Here is a 15,151-nt window from a genome sequence, read left to right on the forward strand (position 1 = left end):
GTCCGTTTTACACAGGTTTTACTGTATTAAATAAAATTCAATCTTTTTAAAGTTTTATCTCCAAAATATAACCCAAAAATAATTATAGTAAAACCTGCGTAAACCTGAACTGCACTGTACCGAATATTTTTTCTGTTTGGAAGGTTTCCGCTTTGGACAGGTTTTGCTATATATTATTAATTAATTATATAATCTATATAAGAATCAGGTTACGCAGGTAGTAAAACCTGCGTAAACCTGATTCTTACGGGACCGAATATTTTTCCGGTTTGGCAGGTTCCGTTTTAAACAGGGTTTTTTTTTAAACACAGAAAATCGCTTCTTTCCTACGAATATATTTAGTTAAAGTTATATATTTACTGTTTTACTGTGTATTAATTAGATATCAAATGTGTAATTTGCGGAGAAAGTAAATAAAAATGAGATAAATTAGTTTAAAAATGTACTTTATTTTACCATTATAAACAAATCTTTAAATATAGGTCAATGAAATAAATTCAGAAGATTTATGGACTAAATCAGGAAAATATTTGTCCACAATAAAATAATAAGTCGAGAAACATTTAGAAAATTTAAATAAAGTTTTTCGAAGTAAAGATAATATTTTAAATAAATTTAGTTTCTAAATAATTGTTTTATATTTTTTATATAGCAAGCAACTATTATACATATTTCATAAATTAATATACAATTTTTCTTGGAGTGATTTTCAATCTGAGTGGAACTTTAGGTCGAAGTACTATCTCACCTCCAACAGGGATGCGATCTCGAGGATCCAAGGAGATCAAATTAAATTTTCGCAATATCTGGATAAGTATTACTTTAACTAGAACCTGGGCATATTTCTGACCTAAAAATATTAATGAATAATTATTATTGTGAATTGAGGTAGTAATAAAAGTTTATATACGATCCTTACCTATACAATTTCTTGGTCCTGCTGAAAATGGTATATAGGCAAACGGATTTCTGTTGTGAGAATTTTCTGGCGAAAATCTGTTGGGATCAAATACTTCAGGATTCGGAAAGACTTCGGGATCTCTATGCAATTCGTATAAGAAGAAGATGCAAGATGTTCCTTTTGGTATGAGATAATCACCTGGAAGCAGAAATAACCATTTACTTTGATGCTTTCAATTTTTCTCTGCATATAAAACTTAGAACGATTCTAAGTTCAAATGTCATTATCTGGATAAGAATTCCATCAAAATCGTATAAACACTTTAAATAATTTCGTTTAGTATTAAGCTGTATGTCTGCAGCCTTGTTTTCGTTTTTAAAATCTATTATTTTTTATTTATTTTATATCTATCAGAGAAATATTGGTTTTAAAAATTGCCAAATTTTAATGTTTGTTTGTTTGTTTGTATACGGAAATGTAAGTGAGAAGAATGCCTTCCGGTAGGATTTTCTATGTGAAACTGCTCCCTATTTAAGTGTTAGTTACGTGAAGAAAAGCACGTAGCTATTCTGTTCATGTGGCGCGGACCCAAGACCAGTTATCAATGTTCAGTGCAAAATATTAATGATTATAAGAAGGGTTATCATCGAGTTCTGTTTAAGTAATGCTTCCTTATTATACAATTAAAAATTTCATGAATGAATCGCTATAAAATTACTTGTAACAAAGTAAAATGTGAATACTATCTCACAGTTTACTTTACATTGTCATATACAGTATTATCAATAGAGAGATATCGCTATGTCACTATTGATACTTATTAGTAATTGTAAAATTATTATTTCTACTGAAAAAATTTAATGCATTCACTATGTTCCCATTGATCATCTTCATAATATTTCATATACAATTAAAATTTCTACACATAAATTTTCACTTTATTTTAACAGCATCTCATATTTATTTTCATGCAGTTATTCATTATTTATAAAAATATTTATAAACATTATTATAACAAGTGTTTTACGATTTTATATTAAATAAAATAAGTTTTTAACAGTATAAACTCACCAACACGGACATCTTCTAACAAATCTCTTCCTATGAAAGGTATGCTTGGATAAAGCCGTAAAACCTCCTAAAATTATAATGAAAATGATCAATACTTTACACTTTACACAGTATATATAATTTAAATAAAAATATAATTAAAAAATAAACTTTAAAAAAGACTTTCTTTAATCACGCAATCTAAATATTTAAAATGCTTTAAGTGTTCAGGTAATACAGGAGTGTCCATTTCCTCCCCAAAGAATGAGTCCACTTCGTCATGTAACTTCTTTTGTACATCTTGATGAAGACCGATAAGATACAAGGTCCAACACAGGTTAAATGAAGTGGTGTCATGACCCTATTGATATAAATACAATTCGTGGTGACCTAAATGTTTACGCGAACGAAAAAAGTATAATAAAATACTGACAGCAAACATAAAAAGATTAATTTCGTTTAAAATATCCTCTTCTGATAAACTATGGTCTTCAAAATAATGATGAAGAAGTAGATCCATAAATGCTTTCCTTTTTCTAATTCCATTCGTTATAGTATTATCGTTATGGTCACAACTTTCATTTTGCATTCTTAATAAAAATTGTTGCTTCCTTTCAGCAAATACCTGAAATTTTTTTTAATTTTTAAATTCAATTTATGCGTTAGTTTATTTTAAATTAATTTTAAAAAATGATTAATACTTTTACCTGTTGTCCAAATATTCGAAGCCCTTCCGCATGATGTAAAAAATGTCTACCAATTTCTGTACAAAAGAAGAGAGAGTCGAACCAAAGCCAAGGTTTAACAGCTCTAGATAAAAACAATTCTCCCACTCTGTAAATAATTAAATTGATAATGTCGTTAAATCTTCCTCGTATGTATACAACAGATTTATTTCTATAGATTTTCTAGTTAACAAAATATTAAGGAAATAAATCATAAAATGTCTTTATCAATTTTTATTGCTGGCATGTTTCCTTTTCTATCGGCATTTCTTTTTATTAAGTGAATGGTGCCACCATCTAATATTTATCAGCCCCTCATTTTATTATTAGAAGAATAAGAAATCAATTTCGTAAGTTTTGGGTCATGTTGAATATAACACTACTATTTCATTCACTTATTATAAAAGGAAAAAGACCAGAAAGTGATGAGAAGATAATGACTTGAAAGTATTGCGAATAATAATTTGTCATTTTATGATGTGGGAGTGTAAGAGGAAAAAGTTGAAAAAATTGTTTCGGTTGATCAAAATTTTAATATATTAAAAAGAAAATTATAAACGCTTTTGGTTATGTTTGAGGTTGGGGATGGGATGGAGTTATTGCCACCCACATCAAATACATCACACAGTGTCACATGAAGAATTGTCTGTTTGAACTGCGAGTAGAAACTGTAATCGAATGGAAATACGAACAGTTACAGTGAACCATGTAACCTGTAAATATTGTGTTAAATATTGCAGTTATCTGTATTTATATAGTTGTGGCCGAGGAAAGTCTAGTGAGAACCGAAATGCATTCCACAAATGAAAGTCTTAAAATCTCGATTATTTAGCTCCATTGCAGTTTGATAAGCCTCATATCTCTACCAACTGGTTAATTGAGATAATTATTAAATAAACTTTATACAGGCAAGAAGCTTATAACTATAATCACTACAATATATTGACACATAAATATGATTAAATTCTATATTTGGTTATGTTTCGGATTGGAGAAGATTGTGGAGGTGGGACTTTCTCTAAAATAAAGTCATTAGATTTAGACATGTTTTCGAAGTTTCAGCATTCTATCTTAATTAAAAGTGGATAAAACAGTGGCGCGTTATAGTTTTATGGGGCCAAGGCAGATTTAAATTAGGAGGCCCCGCGTACAGTGTTGACTTCATACATTTTTCTTCGGGGTAATGTTTTTAGAAATATTTTCTTATAAAATATTGGTTGGGGACCCCAGCAGCAGGGGATCCCAGGAAATTACTCTTTTTGCTCATGGAATGCGAGTTGCAAGATTCGAGAACGGACATGATACAAAGCAAGTTTGTAATAAAATAAACTACACACCTTTCTAAGTGTCTTCTGTAACCTCTGTCTTCACTAATCTGTGAATTCAGTTTTATTCCCATTGCCGTTTCTGCAATGTTTTTGACAGAGAAATCAATTTTTAGCTGGTGTAAAATTAGTAGAATAATTATTAGGACTTAATACAGACCACAGTTGATATCAAGATTACACTTCGTTATAATGGGAACTATATCGACCCAGTCTTTATCAGTTGAACGCATCATTATATCCAACATGATCGAGCAATGATCATTAAAAATAGGAAAAAAATCTTCTAGAATTTTGAAGTGAAAAGAAGGAGTAAGAAGTTTTCTTCTTGCTCGCCATTTCGCTCCCGAACTGAAATAATAATAAGAATAAGAAATCAATTTCGTAAGTTTTGGGTCATGTTGAATATAACACTACTATTTCATTCACTTATTATAAAAGGAAAAAGACCAGAAAGTGATGAGAAGATAATGACTTGAAAGTATTGCGAATAATAATTTGTCATTTTATGATGTGGGAGTGTAAGAGGAAAAAGTTGAAAAAATTGTTTCGGTTGATCAAAATTTTAATATATTAAAAAGAAAATTATAAACGCTTTTGGTTATGTTTGAGGTTGGGGATGGGATGGAGTTATTGCCACCCACATCAAATACATCACACAGTGTCACATGAAGAATTGTCTGTTTGAACTGCGAGTAGAAACTGTAATCGAATGGAAATACGAACAGTTACAGTGAACCATGTAACCTGTAAATATTGTGTTAAATATTGCAGTTATCTGTATTTATATAGTTGTGGCCGAGGAAAGTCTAGTGAGAACCGAAATGCATTCCACAAATGAAAGTCTTAAAATCTCGATTATTTAGCTCCATTGCAGTTTGATAAGCCTCATATCTCTACCAACTGGTTAATTGAGATAATTATTAAATAAACTTTATACAGGCAAGAAGCTTATAACTATAATCACTACAATATATTGACACATAAATATGATTAAATTCTATATTTGGTTATGTTTCGGATTGGAGAAGATTGTGGAGGTGGGACTTTCTCTAAAATGCAGTCATTAGATTTAGACATGTTTTCGAAGTTTCAGCATTCTATCTTAATTAGAAGTGGATAAAACAGTGGCGCGTTATAGTTTTATGGGGCCAAGGCAGATTTAAATTAGGAGGCCCCGCGTACAGTGTTGACTTCATACATTTTTCTTCGGGGTAATGTTTTTAGAAATATTTTCTTATAAAATATTGGTTGGGGACCCCAGCAGCAGGGGATCCCAGGAAATTACTCTTTTTGCTCATGGAATGCGAGTTGCAAGATTCGAGAACGGACATGATACAAAGCAAGTTTGTAATAAAATAAACTACACACCTTTCTAAGTGTCTTCTGTAACCTCTGTCTTCACTAATCTGTGAATTCAGTTTTATTCCCATTGCCGTTTCTGCAATGTTTTTGACAGAGAAATCAATTTTTAGCTGGTGTAAAATTAGTAGAATAATTATTAGGACTTAATACAGACCACAGTTGATATCAAGATTACACTTCGTTATAATGGGAACTATATCGACCCAGTCTTTATCAGTTGAACGCATCATTATATCCAACATGATCGAGCAATGATCATTAAAAATAGGAAAAAAATCTTCTAGAATTTTGAAGTGAAAAGAAGGAGTAAGAAGTTTTCTTCTTGCTCGCCATTTCGCTCCCGAACTGAAATAATAATAAGAAAAATTTAAAATTTCTAAAAAATAGATTAATGAGAATAATATAAAATGATTGTAAATATTAATAATATACCTCGTTAGTAATCCATCCTTAAGCCAAACATTGAGAAATTTATATCCTTTATTCTTGNAATTCTCCCACTCTGTAAATAATTAAATTGATAATGTCGTTAAATCTTCCTCGTATGTATACAACAAATTTATTTCTATAGATTTTCTAGTTAACAAAATATTAAGGAAATAAATCATAAAATGTCTTTATCAATTTTTATTGCTGGCATGTTTCCTTTTCTATCGGCATTTCTTTTTATTAAGTGAATGGTGCCACCATCTAATATTTATCAGCCCCTCATTTTATTATTAGAAGAATAAGAAATCAATTTCGTAAGTTTTGGGTCATGTTGAATATAACACTACTATTTCATTCACTTATTATAAAAGGAAAAAGACCAGAAAGTGATGAGAAGATAATGACTTGAAAGTATTGCGAATAATAATTTGTCATTTTATGATGTGGGAGTGTAAGAGGAAAAAGTTGAAAAAATTGTTTCGGTTGATCAAAATTTTAATATATTAAAAAGAAAATTATAAACGCTTTTGGTTATGTTTGAGGTTGGGGATGGGATGGAGTTATTGCCACCCACATCAAATACATCACACAGTGTCACATGAAGAATTGTCTGTTTGAACTGCGAGTAGAAACTGTAATCGAATGGAAATACGAACAGTTACAGTGAACCATGTAACCTGTAAATATTGTGTTAAATATTGCAGTTATCTGTATTTATATAGTTGTGGCCGAGGAAAGTCTAGTGAGAACCGAAATGCATTCCACAAATGAAAGTCTTAAAATCTCGATTATTTAGCTCCATTGCAGTTTGATAAGCCTCATATCTCTACCAACTGGTTAATTGAGATAATTATTAAATAAACTTTATACAGGCAAGAAGCTTATAACTATAATCACTACAATATATTGACACATAAATATGATTAAATTCTATATTTGGTTATGTTTCGGATTGGAGAAGATTGTGGAGGTGGGACTTTCTCTAAAATGCAGTCATTAGATTTAGACATGTTTTCGAAGTTTCAGCATTCTATCTTAATTAGAAGTGGATAAAACAGTGGCGCGTTATAGTTTTATGGGGCCAAGGCAGATTTAAATTAGGAGGCCCCGCGTACAGTGTTGACTTCATACATTTTTCTTCGGGGTAATGTTTTTAGAAATATTTTCTTATAAAAGGTTGGTTTAGGGCTCTCACTAACAGGGGGCCCTGGCAATTGCATATAATATTACTGTTAAATATATAAAACAAATTAGAGAGGTATTTTTATGCTGTTTTAATGATGTTCAATGACGATCTTTCTGGGAAAATCTAAAAATATAGACTGAAATGAAACTTTACCCGTTTTTCAGTCGTGTTAAATAATTAATAAAGGTCATACAACCTATTTTTTATTCTATATTTTTTCTTTATGAAGTAAACTTTGTTAAGTTCTGTGTAAAATATTAATGTTAGAATTTAACAGTTACGAAAGGATGTGGAGAAAAGAAAGGTTATCGAACTACTTTCCACTTGGTGACTCCTTTTCACTTCGTTTACAATTCATCACTCTTTACTTTCTAACTAGGAAACCTGAAGTTGCGAAACTCCTCTTAGATTCTCTTTAATGGCTTCACGCATGGCAGAAATCATAGACCAAGCAGAAAAGTGTACACCAGTTATATAACATATTTATTAAAATTTATAGATGAATAAAATTTTTATTAAAAGAAACTTTTTATATACAGTTTTTATGATAAATTACTTTTAAAGTTTTAGCTTTCATCCACTTGTATAGATTCAAATCTTGTTGTTTAGCTTTCAAAACAAAAATTTTTGATAAAAATGTAAATTTAAATAAAAATATTCCCTTTTTAACGAGGATGGAAATCTCTTCAGAAACTTTAATTTAATTCATAATTAAGAAAGTAATCGAGAAATGTTATAAATAATTTTATAAATGCTTGAAAATAAATAATGAGACGTTGATATATGATAATATATTTTAATGTTCTAAAATCCTAGATAATTCACTTGACCGATATTTCTTATTCAGAAAAGTTGTTTAGTGTTTTATTTAGAGACATCTAAATTTAGAAAAAGACTTTATAAATTACGAAAACATAATAGATTTAAATTATTTTCAGCATATAGCATTTTAAGTACAGTAGATTATAAATAAATTCTTAAATTTCGTTGCTATTTGAACCGTGCTTTCACTCCATATGTTGTTTGAACAGGATGAAGTATTGGTGATGTGTTTTATCTCCTTATATTGCTATAATTGAATATGTGAACACTAAGTTCTGGCTGTATGGAGGACTTATCACATACTATTAAGCAGAAGAAATGATTGATAAATACTGCTTATTTATTGCCGTTTTTACAATAAATAACCAGTGTTCATCCATCTTTGAGTCAATACTGTGTGATAAATCTACCATAGACCAAAACTTAGCGCTCATATATTCAATTACGATGAAGTATGGTTACTAAAATACCAGACTATTCAGCATCCTTTATTCATCCTTTTCATTGATCGATAAATTATCAATTATTACATTTGCTCAAATCATTAACGTGATATCACTCAGTTTATGCATTATTTATACTAGTTTTAATATATACGACTTAAAATAATTTTAATTTATCGTTATTAATTATTAATATAATATATTTTAATTATTAATAAGATGGAACTTACAGATATTTCTATCCAGATGCTTGTTCTGAAAATATATTTTCAGCACAACGATGATTTCGGTGAGAGGATGGATGTTAGCACCGGGTAGGCGATCGTAAAGACGTCGACTAAATCCGAGATAAATATAAATAATCAAAAGAAAAATTATGGCAATAGCTAAGAGTATAAGCAAATAGCGAAACGGATGGAGTAAGTGAAAAAATAAGTCTCTAGTCTTCCATAAATCTGTGCGGAGAAACATCGTTTATACTTGGATAACTTCAGAGTACTCTCTCTTCATCTCGAATATGTAACCATATATTTACATCAAGCAGAACGTTCTACGTTCTGATTGGTCGAACGGTTAAAAGAATTACAACGAATATTAGCAATACAAAAAAAAAAAAAATGTTTATCGTATTAAATGGACATAACATAAATAAATTCCTTCTTTTGCTAAATAATTTCAACTTGTTAAGGAATTTATAACTGAAGCCATATTTGTACGCTCTTTTTTCAAATCTTTTTGTTGATTGAACATTGAACATTGAAATGTTGAAATTTCTTTCCTTCTACACTTTTTGACGTGATAAATAGATAGATTTATCAAATTGTTAGTGTTAACGACTTATTTTCTTTGTATTCCTGGCAGGTGCATAAAAAATAATGTTTTCAGTTAGCACGTATAAATCTTCTAATAAATACCCTGTTCATTGAACGGAATTTTTAAAGGTGATTTCTCATGCAATTCTTTATTAAGGACTCACCGGTTTAATATTAGGATATACATTAATATTTGTATGTACCCTATTGTACATAATCTTTACGCAGGCGAAATATAACAGGATTAAATAAAGTAACGGAATTGTAATAATTTTATGTTTTACAATTATTAATAGATTTTTAAAATATTTAATAACTAAATATTAAAGACAAATTTTTAATATAGAAAAGTATTATTAAAGTCTGAAAAGTCTAATTAAAATATATAAGCTAGAGATAAATAAGTGGCGCGTTATAGTTTCATGGGGCCCAGGAAAATTTGAATTATTTTGAGGTCCATGTACAGTGTTGACTTCAGTTCAAGGGAACTTTTTTGGGGAAATATTTTCTTATAAAAGGTTGGTTTAGGGCTCTCACTAACAGGGGACCCTGGCAATTGCCCTGTTTTGATCATAGGATAACGCGCCACTAAGATAAATATGAAGAATTAAAAATAAAGATTAAATATTTTATTAAATTATTTCAATCGTTGAAAGAGAAAATTTATTATGTTAAAATAGGTCTCATTATATTGGTCATGACTATAAAGCTATTTTTCTCTGCTTGTTTTCTTGCATGCAGATATATGCATTAGTTTAATGTATCTAAACAGGAAACTCGTTTTTTAATTCACTCTCGCTATGATGATTACATTTAAGTTGGTCAACTGAATTTATATTTTTAAATTACATTTAAAAACAAAATGCAAATATTTACTTCGTTATTAAAGAATTATAATAATTAGCTTATTACTAATATAAAAACTGTCATCTGTGTTGTGTGTTTGTATGTGTGAATTTATTATAATTCCTGCAATTTTTGTCCAATCCAGACGAAATTTTGGTTATATTCATTTTATGTTTTGACTGAAAGTATAGGCTATTTATTTTGTGGAAATATTAGCTGTAGAATAAACGTTTTATCGATTTCAGATCGATGATCGCACTATTGTTGTAGTGACGATAGTAACTACATGACGTTCATACTCGTCAAGGAATTTGCCTAGGAGAAAGCATAAGAGTAACATTGATTAGGTAAATTCTAATGTAAAAGAATAAGAACAACCGAAACCAGAAGAAACGTGAAGTGAGAATTGGACAACATCGAGTAAGAATGGCTTTGACAAGTGTTACTGGAAAAGCATTACAACATCGAGCTAGACTTGAAGCTCTTCTCAATTCTTCAATTTCTACTTGTTCATAAAAAATATTCCGTCATGCTTGACGGAAGAATTTCTAGTATATTATAATAATTGATTGATACTATGTAAAATAATTGAAGGGCAACAGAATGATNGAATCGACACACAGCTACAATTTATTTTGTGTTATTTATTTCTGTGTTTGTTATATCTACGGAGACTTGAGAGACTCTATGTGGTGATTTCTTGCAACCGTGAACGAATCAAAAGACGAGATAAGATTAACGAGAACGTTTATTAGCTTACATACATCCGACTTGGATTTTACAAAAATTGCGAAATTATACCCCGACTTACTTCATCTCGCCAAATTATCTCATAAAATATTCTGCAATGACTCTATTATAAAATAATACTTTAGCTCACCGCTCACTTTATTTATATTACTATTTATTATTCTGTAATTGTTTGCTATATTTTTATATATTTGTGAACTTTTATCTTCAATATATGTTATACACTTATAAAGGGAAGCTGGACAAATGTCACAATGCAGATAATTGGAACAAACGATGTAGAAACGTCTAAACTAAGTTAACAATTTCGTTTTCAGAGAAATTGTCAAAAGCAGAAACAAGTCACTCGCATCTAACAAGATACTGTAAGGGACATTGACCCATTTACCTATTCGCTGGCTTCCTCTGTATTTACATAACTGGGAATAAATACAGACTGTGCTAAAATATATCACACAATGAGTAAAATCACTGTTATATGTGAGCAATGGAAAATAAATTTCTGACAAATTACGAATAATTCCTATGTTTAAAGGTTATTTACTTATATACTAACTTTACAACCAACGATATTTGCATAAAGAATAATAATATAGTAATAATTATAACCGATATAAGAATTTTCTATGTAAAATTAAGATTTAAAAATGAAATTTAAGTTACATTTTTTATGTCTACTTTATTACTGTTGAATGGTAACAAAATATTTAATTTTAAACTAATCAATAATATTTTTAAATTAATAATTTTGATGATTTAACTCTGCTTATACAATAAATATGCTGTTAAAAAACACAGACGGACTGACGTAGATATATTATTGCTGCCCAATAAGTACAGTAGAACCTCCATTATCCGGATTTTCGATTATCCGGATTGTTCAAAATAAACAAAAATTTTACAAATTTGCTGATTTGCACTTGGCGAATTACGACACTGTTTATGTACGTGATGGAATGCATAACTTTTTTTGTTTCAACAACGTCTCACCCATCACAGTGGTCGTAAACTCTTAAATATATTTTACGTAGTAATAAAAATATAACTTAACATACGTATTTATAAATAATTTATATTCAAATTACATCATTTCTATGACCAAGTGTGGCGTAAGGCATGGACGACGTGGGCCACCGCCTATGCCTCGCGGTCCGAAGGGCCTCGCGTTTCGAAGGTTTATCCATTACTTAAAAGCCGCGAACGCGACGAAAAAATTTTACTCGTCATAAAACGATAAATTGTTTGTCAAATTTTTATTCATAAAAATGCAGTTTCAACTGCTTTTTATTTTATAAAATCCGTCTTCTTGCGCCACCAGAGGGCCTTTTAAACAATACGTAGTCTGTTAGCGTTGGTCAGTAGTAGTCCAAATTCAATACGAACGTTTGTTTCTTGAAAATTTGATAACGATTTAAATACAGTATTTACTTTTAATATTACCGACATGTCATCGAAAAGAAAACGTGTTGTATTATTATTAAAAGACAAATTAAAGTATTTATTTCGATTATCCGGATTTTTTCTTATCCGGACTACCTTCATCCCCAATTAGTCCGGATAATCGAGGTTCTACTGTATATCTATTACACTTGATAGGAAATAAAGAACTGCAATTTATGTCAAAGTTATGGAAGAATGTTTTAAATAAAGTTTATAGAATACAGTATATGCTCTAATATACGCTAAATATTTGATGATTAAATTGTTGGGAATTTATGCCCAACAAATATCGTCCGTCCGTCCACATGTCTTTCTTTAATCCCGAGAACGGAGTTAGATATATGAAAGAAGAAGTCAGATATGCAAATCTTAGAGTCAGAAGATCAAGTTTAACTATATACGAACTTTTGAGGCAAACCAGAAGTAACGTTATTTCAATTCACGTTTTTTTCCTGAAAACAGTTACTAGAAGACCAGCACGACTCTATTGTTAAAGGAAAAGTATGATATACAGGGGCAAGCCACTATTAATTTTAGGTGGAGAGCATACATTTTAAGTTAAATAAATTAAAAACATGTTTAAAAATTGCAGCCCGGCATTGTGATGACGACGTCACAATAGATAATTGCACATTATAAAAAACTTTCTTTCGTTTCATTTATCATGGATATACGGAGAGGTTAATTCTCTCTGCACACAATTACGAAGTAACCATATCTTTAAACACATTGTAAATTTTAGGTTAAAGTAGTTGAAAGATAGCGTTATAATAATTTGAATAAAGAAGAAAAGGTGCAATAGTATAATTAATAGACTATTAGTTTCTTATCTATGTGGTTCACAATTTTGTAATCTTTAAAATTACAGTACTAAGATATCATGCGACCAATAATTACCGCCAGCGATGCGAATAATTTTGTACAGTAATACCTCGACTTACGCTACCCCGACTTACGCGAACACGGAGTTACGCGATTTTCAAATCTCGTCGAATCGTCTTTTGTTTGAGCGCCACGCAACTCTTGATTACTCACTCACCCCACACTATTGTTCAGCTTACATGTTCGGACGTGCCGCGCAGAATCGACACACAGCTACAATTTATTTTGTGTTATTTATTTCTGTGTTTGTTATATCTACGGAGACTTGAGAGACTCTATGTGGTGATTTCTTGCAACCGTGAACGAATCAAAAGACGAGATAAGATTAACGAGAACGTTTATTAGCTTACATACATCCGACTTGGATTTAACAAAAATTGCGAAATTATACCCCGACTTACGCGAATTCGACTTACGCGGTTATCGCTCGGTCCCACCTATCGCGTAAGTTCGGGGTATTACTGTATACCATGAATGCAATTAGATATGAGATTGAAAATGTTGATAAGTCATAAAAAATTTATTAATTAATTTGTTAATTTTAATTTCCATTAATTAATTGAAACAAAACTTGAATTATTTATAATTTATAATGTTTTATAGGAATTATAACTATAGATATAGAGATAAATATAATTTTGTTACTTATATCCAATTATTTTTATCGTAGTAATTTTGATGTTGTTTCTTCTACCGTAAAAAATTTGCTCATAAAAAGTTATGTATGACATGTTCTGCAAACAAACGTAATTAAAAAATATAAATTAAATATATTAATAATCTTTAGATATAAAATTTCGTTACGGTTGATTCCTGCAAACTATAACTTTTAATAAAAAGAGTAAGAATATTTGAATAAAGATTGCTTTTTTATTCAGAAAATAATACTTTTTATTTTAATATTTATTAAATTATTATTTTTAGTAATATATTTCTGTCTATTTTAATTTATATAAGTAACTATTGTAATTTTTTTATAATAAACAGCTAATATGTAGATTTTCTGCATAGATTTAAATTTTTGTTTTCCTGGCTATTACATATAACAGAGAGAAAGTATGGCTATCAGTCAAAAAATGACTTCTCCAAGATTTTTACATTTTTTGACTCAAAAGACCTTGGCATGTCAAAAAATGCAAAAACATTCAAATGGAATTTCTGTATGTATAGATGTTAGTATGTGTGAAGGGTATATGTGTATGTGTGTATCTGTGTGGCACGATTTTTTTCTCCCACTTTGAATCTTAATAACTCCTGTGTGTTTTATCGAAAATTTCCGAAATTTTGAGGTGAGGTTTTGGCATTAGGGGAATTGATACTTTTAAATTTTGGTAGTTAATGTGGGGAAATAATGGGATCTTGTGTATCTCGAATAGGGTCGGACTTAATGACGATTTTACTCGTTATTAGCATTTACAATTTTTTAAAAAACATTCCTACCCTCAAAATTAAAATCTTTACCATTTTATAAAAAGTTTTTTTTTTAATAAAATATGATAACAGCAATTATAAATTAAATCGCAATAAGCCTAAATGCAGATATTATTATTATTTTTTCTATAATTTATTAAAATTATTTGAAATTCAATATGGAGATATATATGATGTGCACTTAATTTCTTTATCTTATATTTTGTATGTCGTATTAGAAAAAATTTATAGTAGGTTATTGCAACGTATAAAAGTACAATAGGTCTATACCTAAAGCAAACTGAAATATATAGGGCCTGTATATTATTCTTATATAATTGTTAAATTGAAGGAGCAAGCCGTTCTACACTTATTTTCTGTTCTACTTTAACTGCTTAATAATTAATTAATTAATTAAGTATAAACTTTTAATTTTTTTCATTTTAATTTTTATACGTTCTTCGATATGTCAAGCAGACACTTCAATCTTTGTAAGTGTTCCTTTTACCTTCTTTCGGAATAAACATATAAATATAATTGGCAATTAACACAGATATGTTAATAGCCAAAGCCAAAGGGTATTTCTATGTTATAAATGGAAGCATAGTTCTATATACTGTACTTTATTGCCTCTTGTTCTCATTTTAATTCGTACGAATGAGCATAAGATTGCTTCAGAGAAGGTTTTATTCAAAAAATGTAGAAATATGTAAAATATTACCGTACTTCCTCAATTCTAAGAGATATTTTAAAAACTATTTTTAC

At 29.6% G+C, this 15,151-nt stretch overlaps 1 protein-coding gene across 1 annotated transcript; it reads right to left on the bottom strand.

Moving 5' to 3' along the window:
- Nucleotides 1-689: 689 nt before the first annotated feature.
- LOC111614707 (cytochrome P450 4V2-like) lies at nucleotides 690-8,216 on the bottom strand (the record flags this gene model as incomplete). Its single annotated transcript, XM_023356074.1, has 12 exons — nucleotides 8,198-8,216; nucleotides 5,799-5,868; nucleotides 5,570-5,711; nucleotides 5,373-5,476; nucleotides 4,211-4,352; nucleotides 4,014-4,117; nucleotides 2,659-2,785; nucleotides 2,385-2,576; nucleotides 2,134-2,312; nucleotides 1,973-2,034; nucleotides 920-1,099; nucleotides 690-850 (listed from the first exon to the last, which is right to left on the bottom strand). Coding segments are annotated over exons 1-12 (1,482 nt in total), but the record flags the coding sequence as incomplete, so codon positions are not given.
- Nucleotides 8,217-15,151: the final 6,935 nt, after the last annotated feature.

Source organism: Centruroides sculpturatus, unplaced genomic scaffold (assembly GCF_000671375.1).
Source record: "Centruroides sculpturatus isolate CEXI.00-Female unplaced genomic scaffold, Cexi_2.0 scaffold2218, whole genome shotgun sequence".
In the NCBI taxonomy this organism is placed as follows: Eukaryota; Metazoa; Arthropoda; class Arachnida; order Scorpiones; family Buthidae; genus Centruroides; species Centruroides sculpturatus.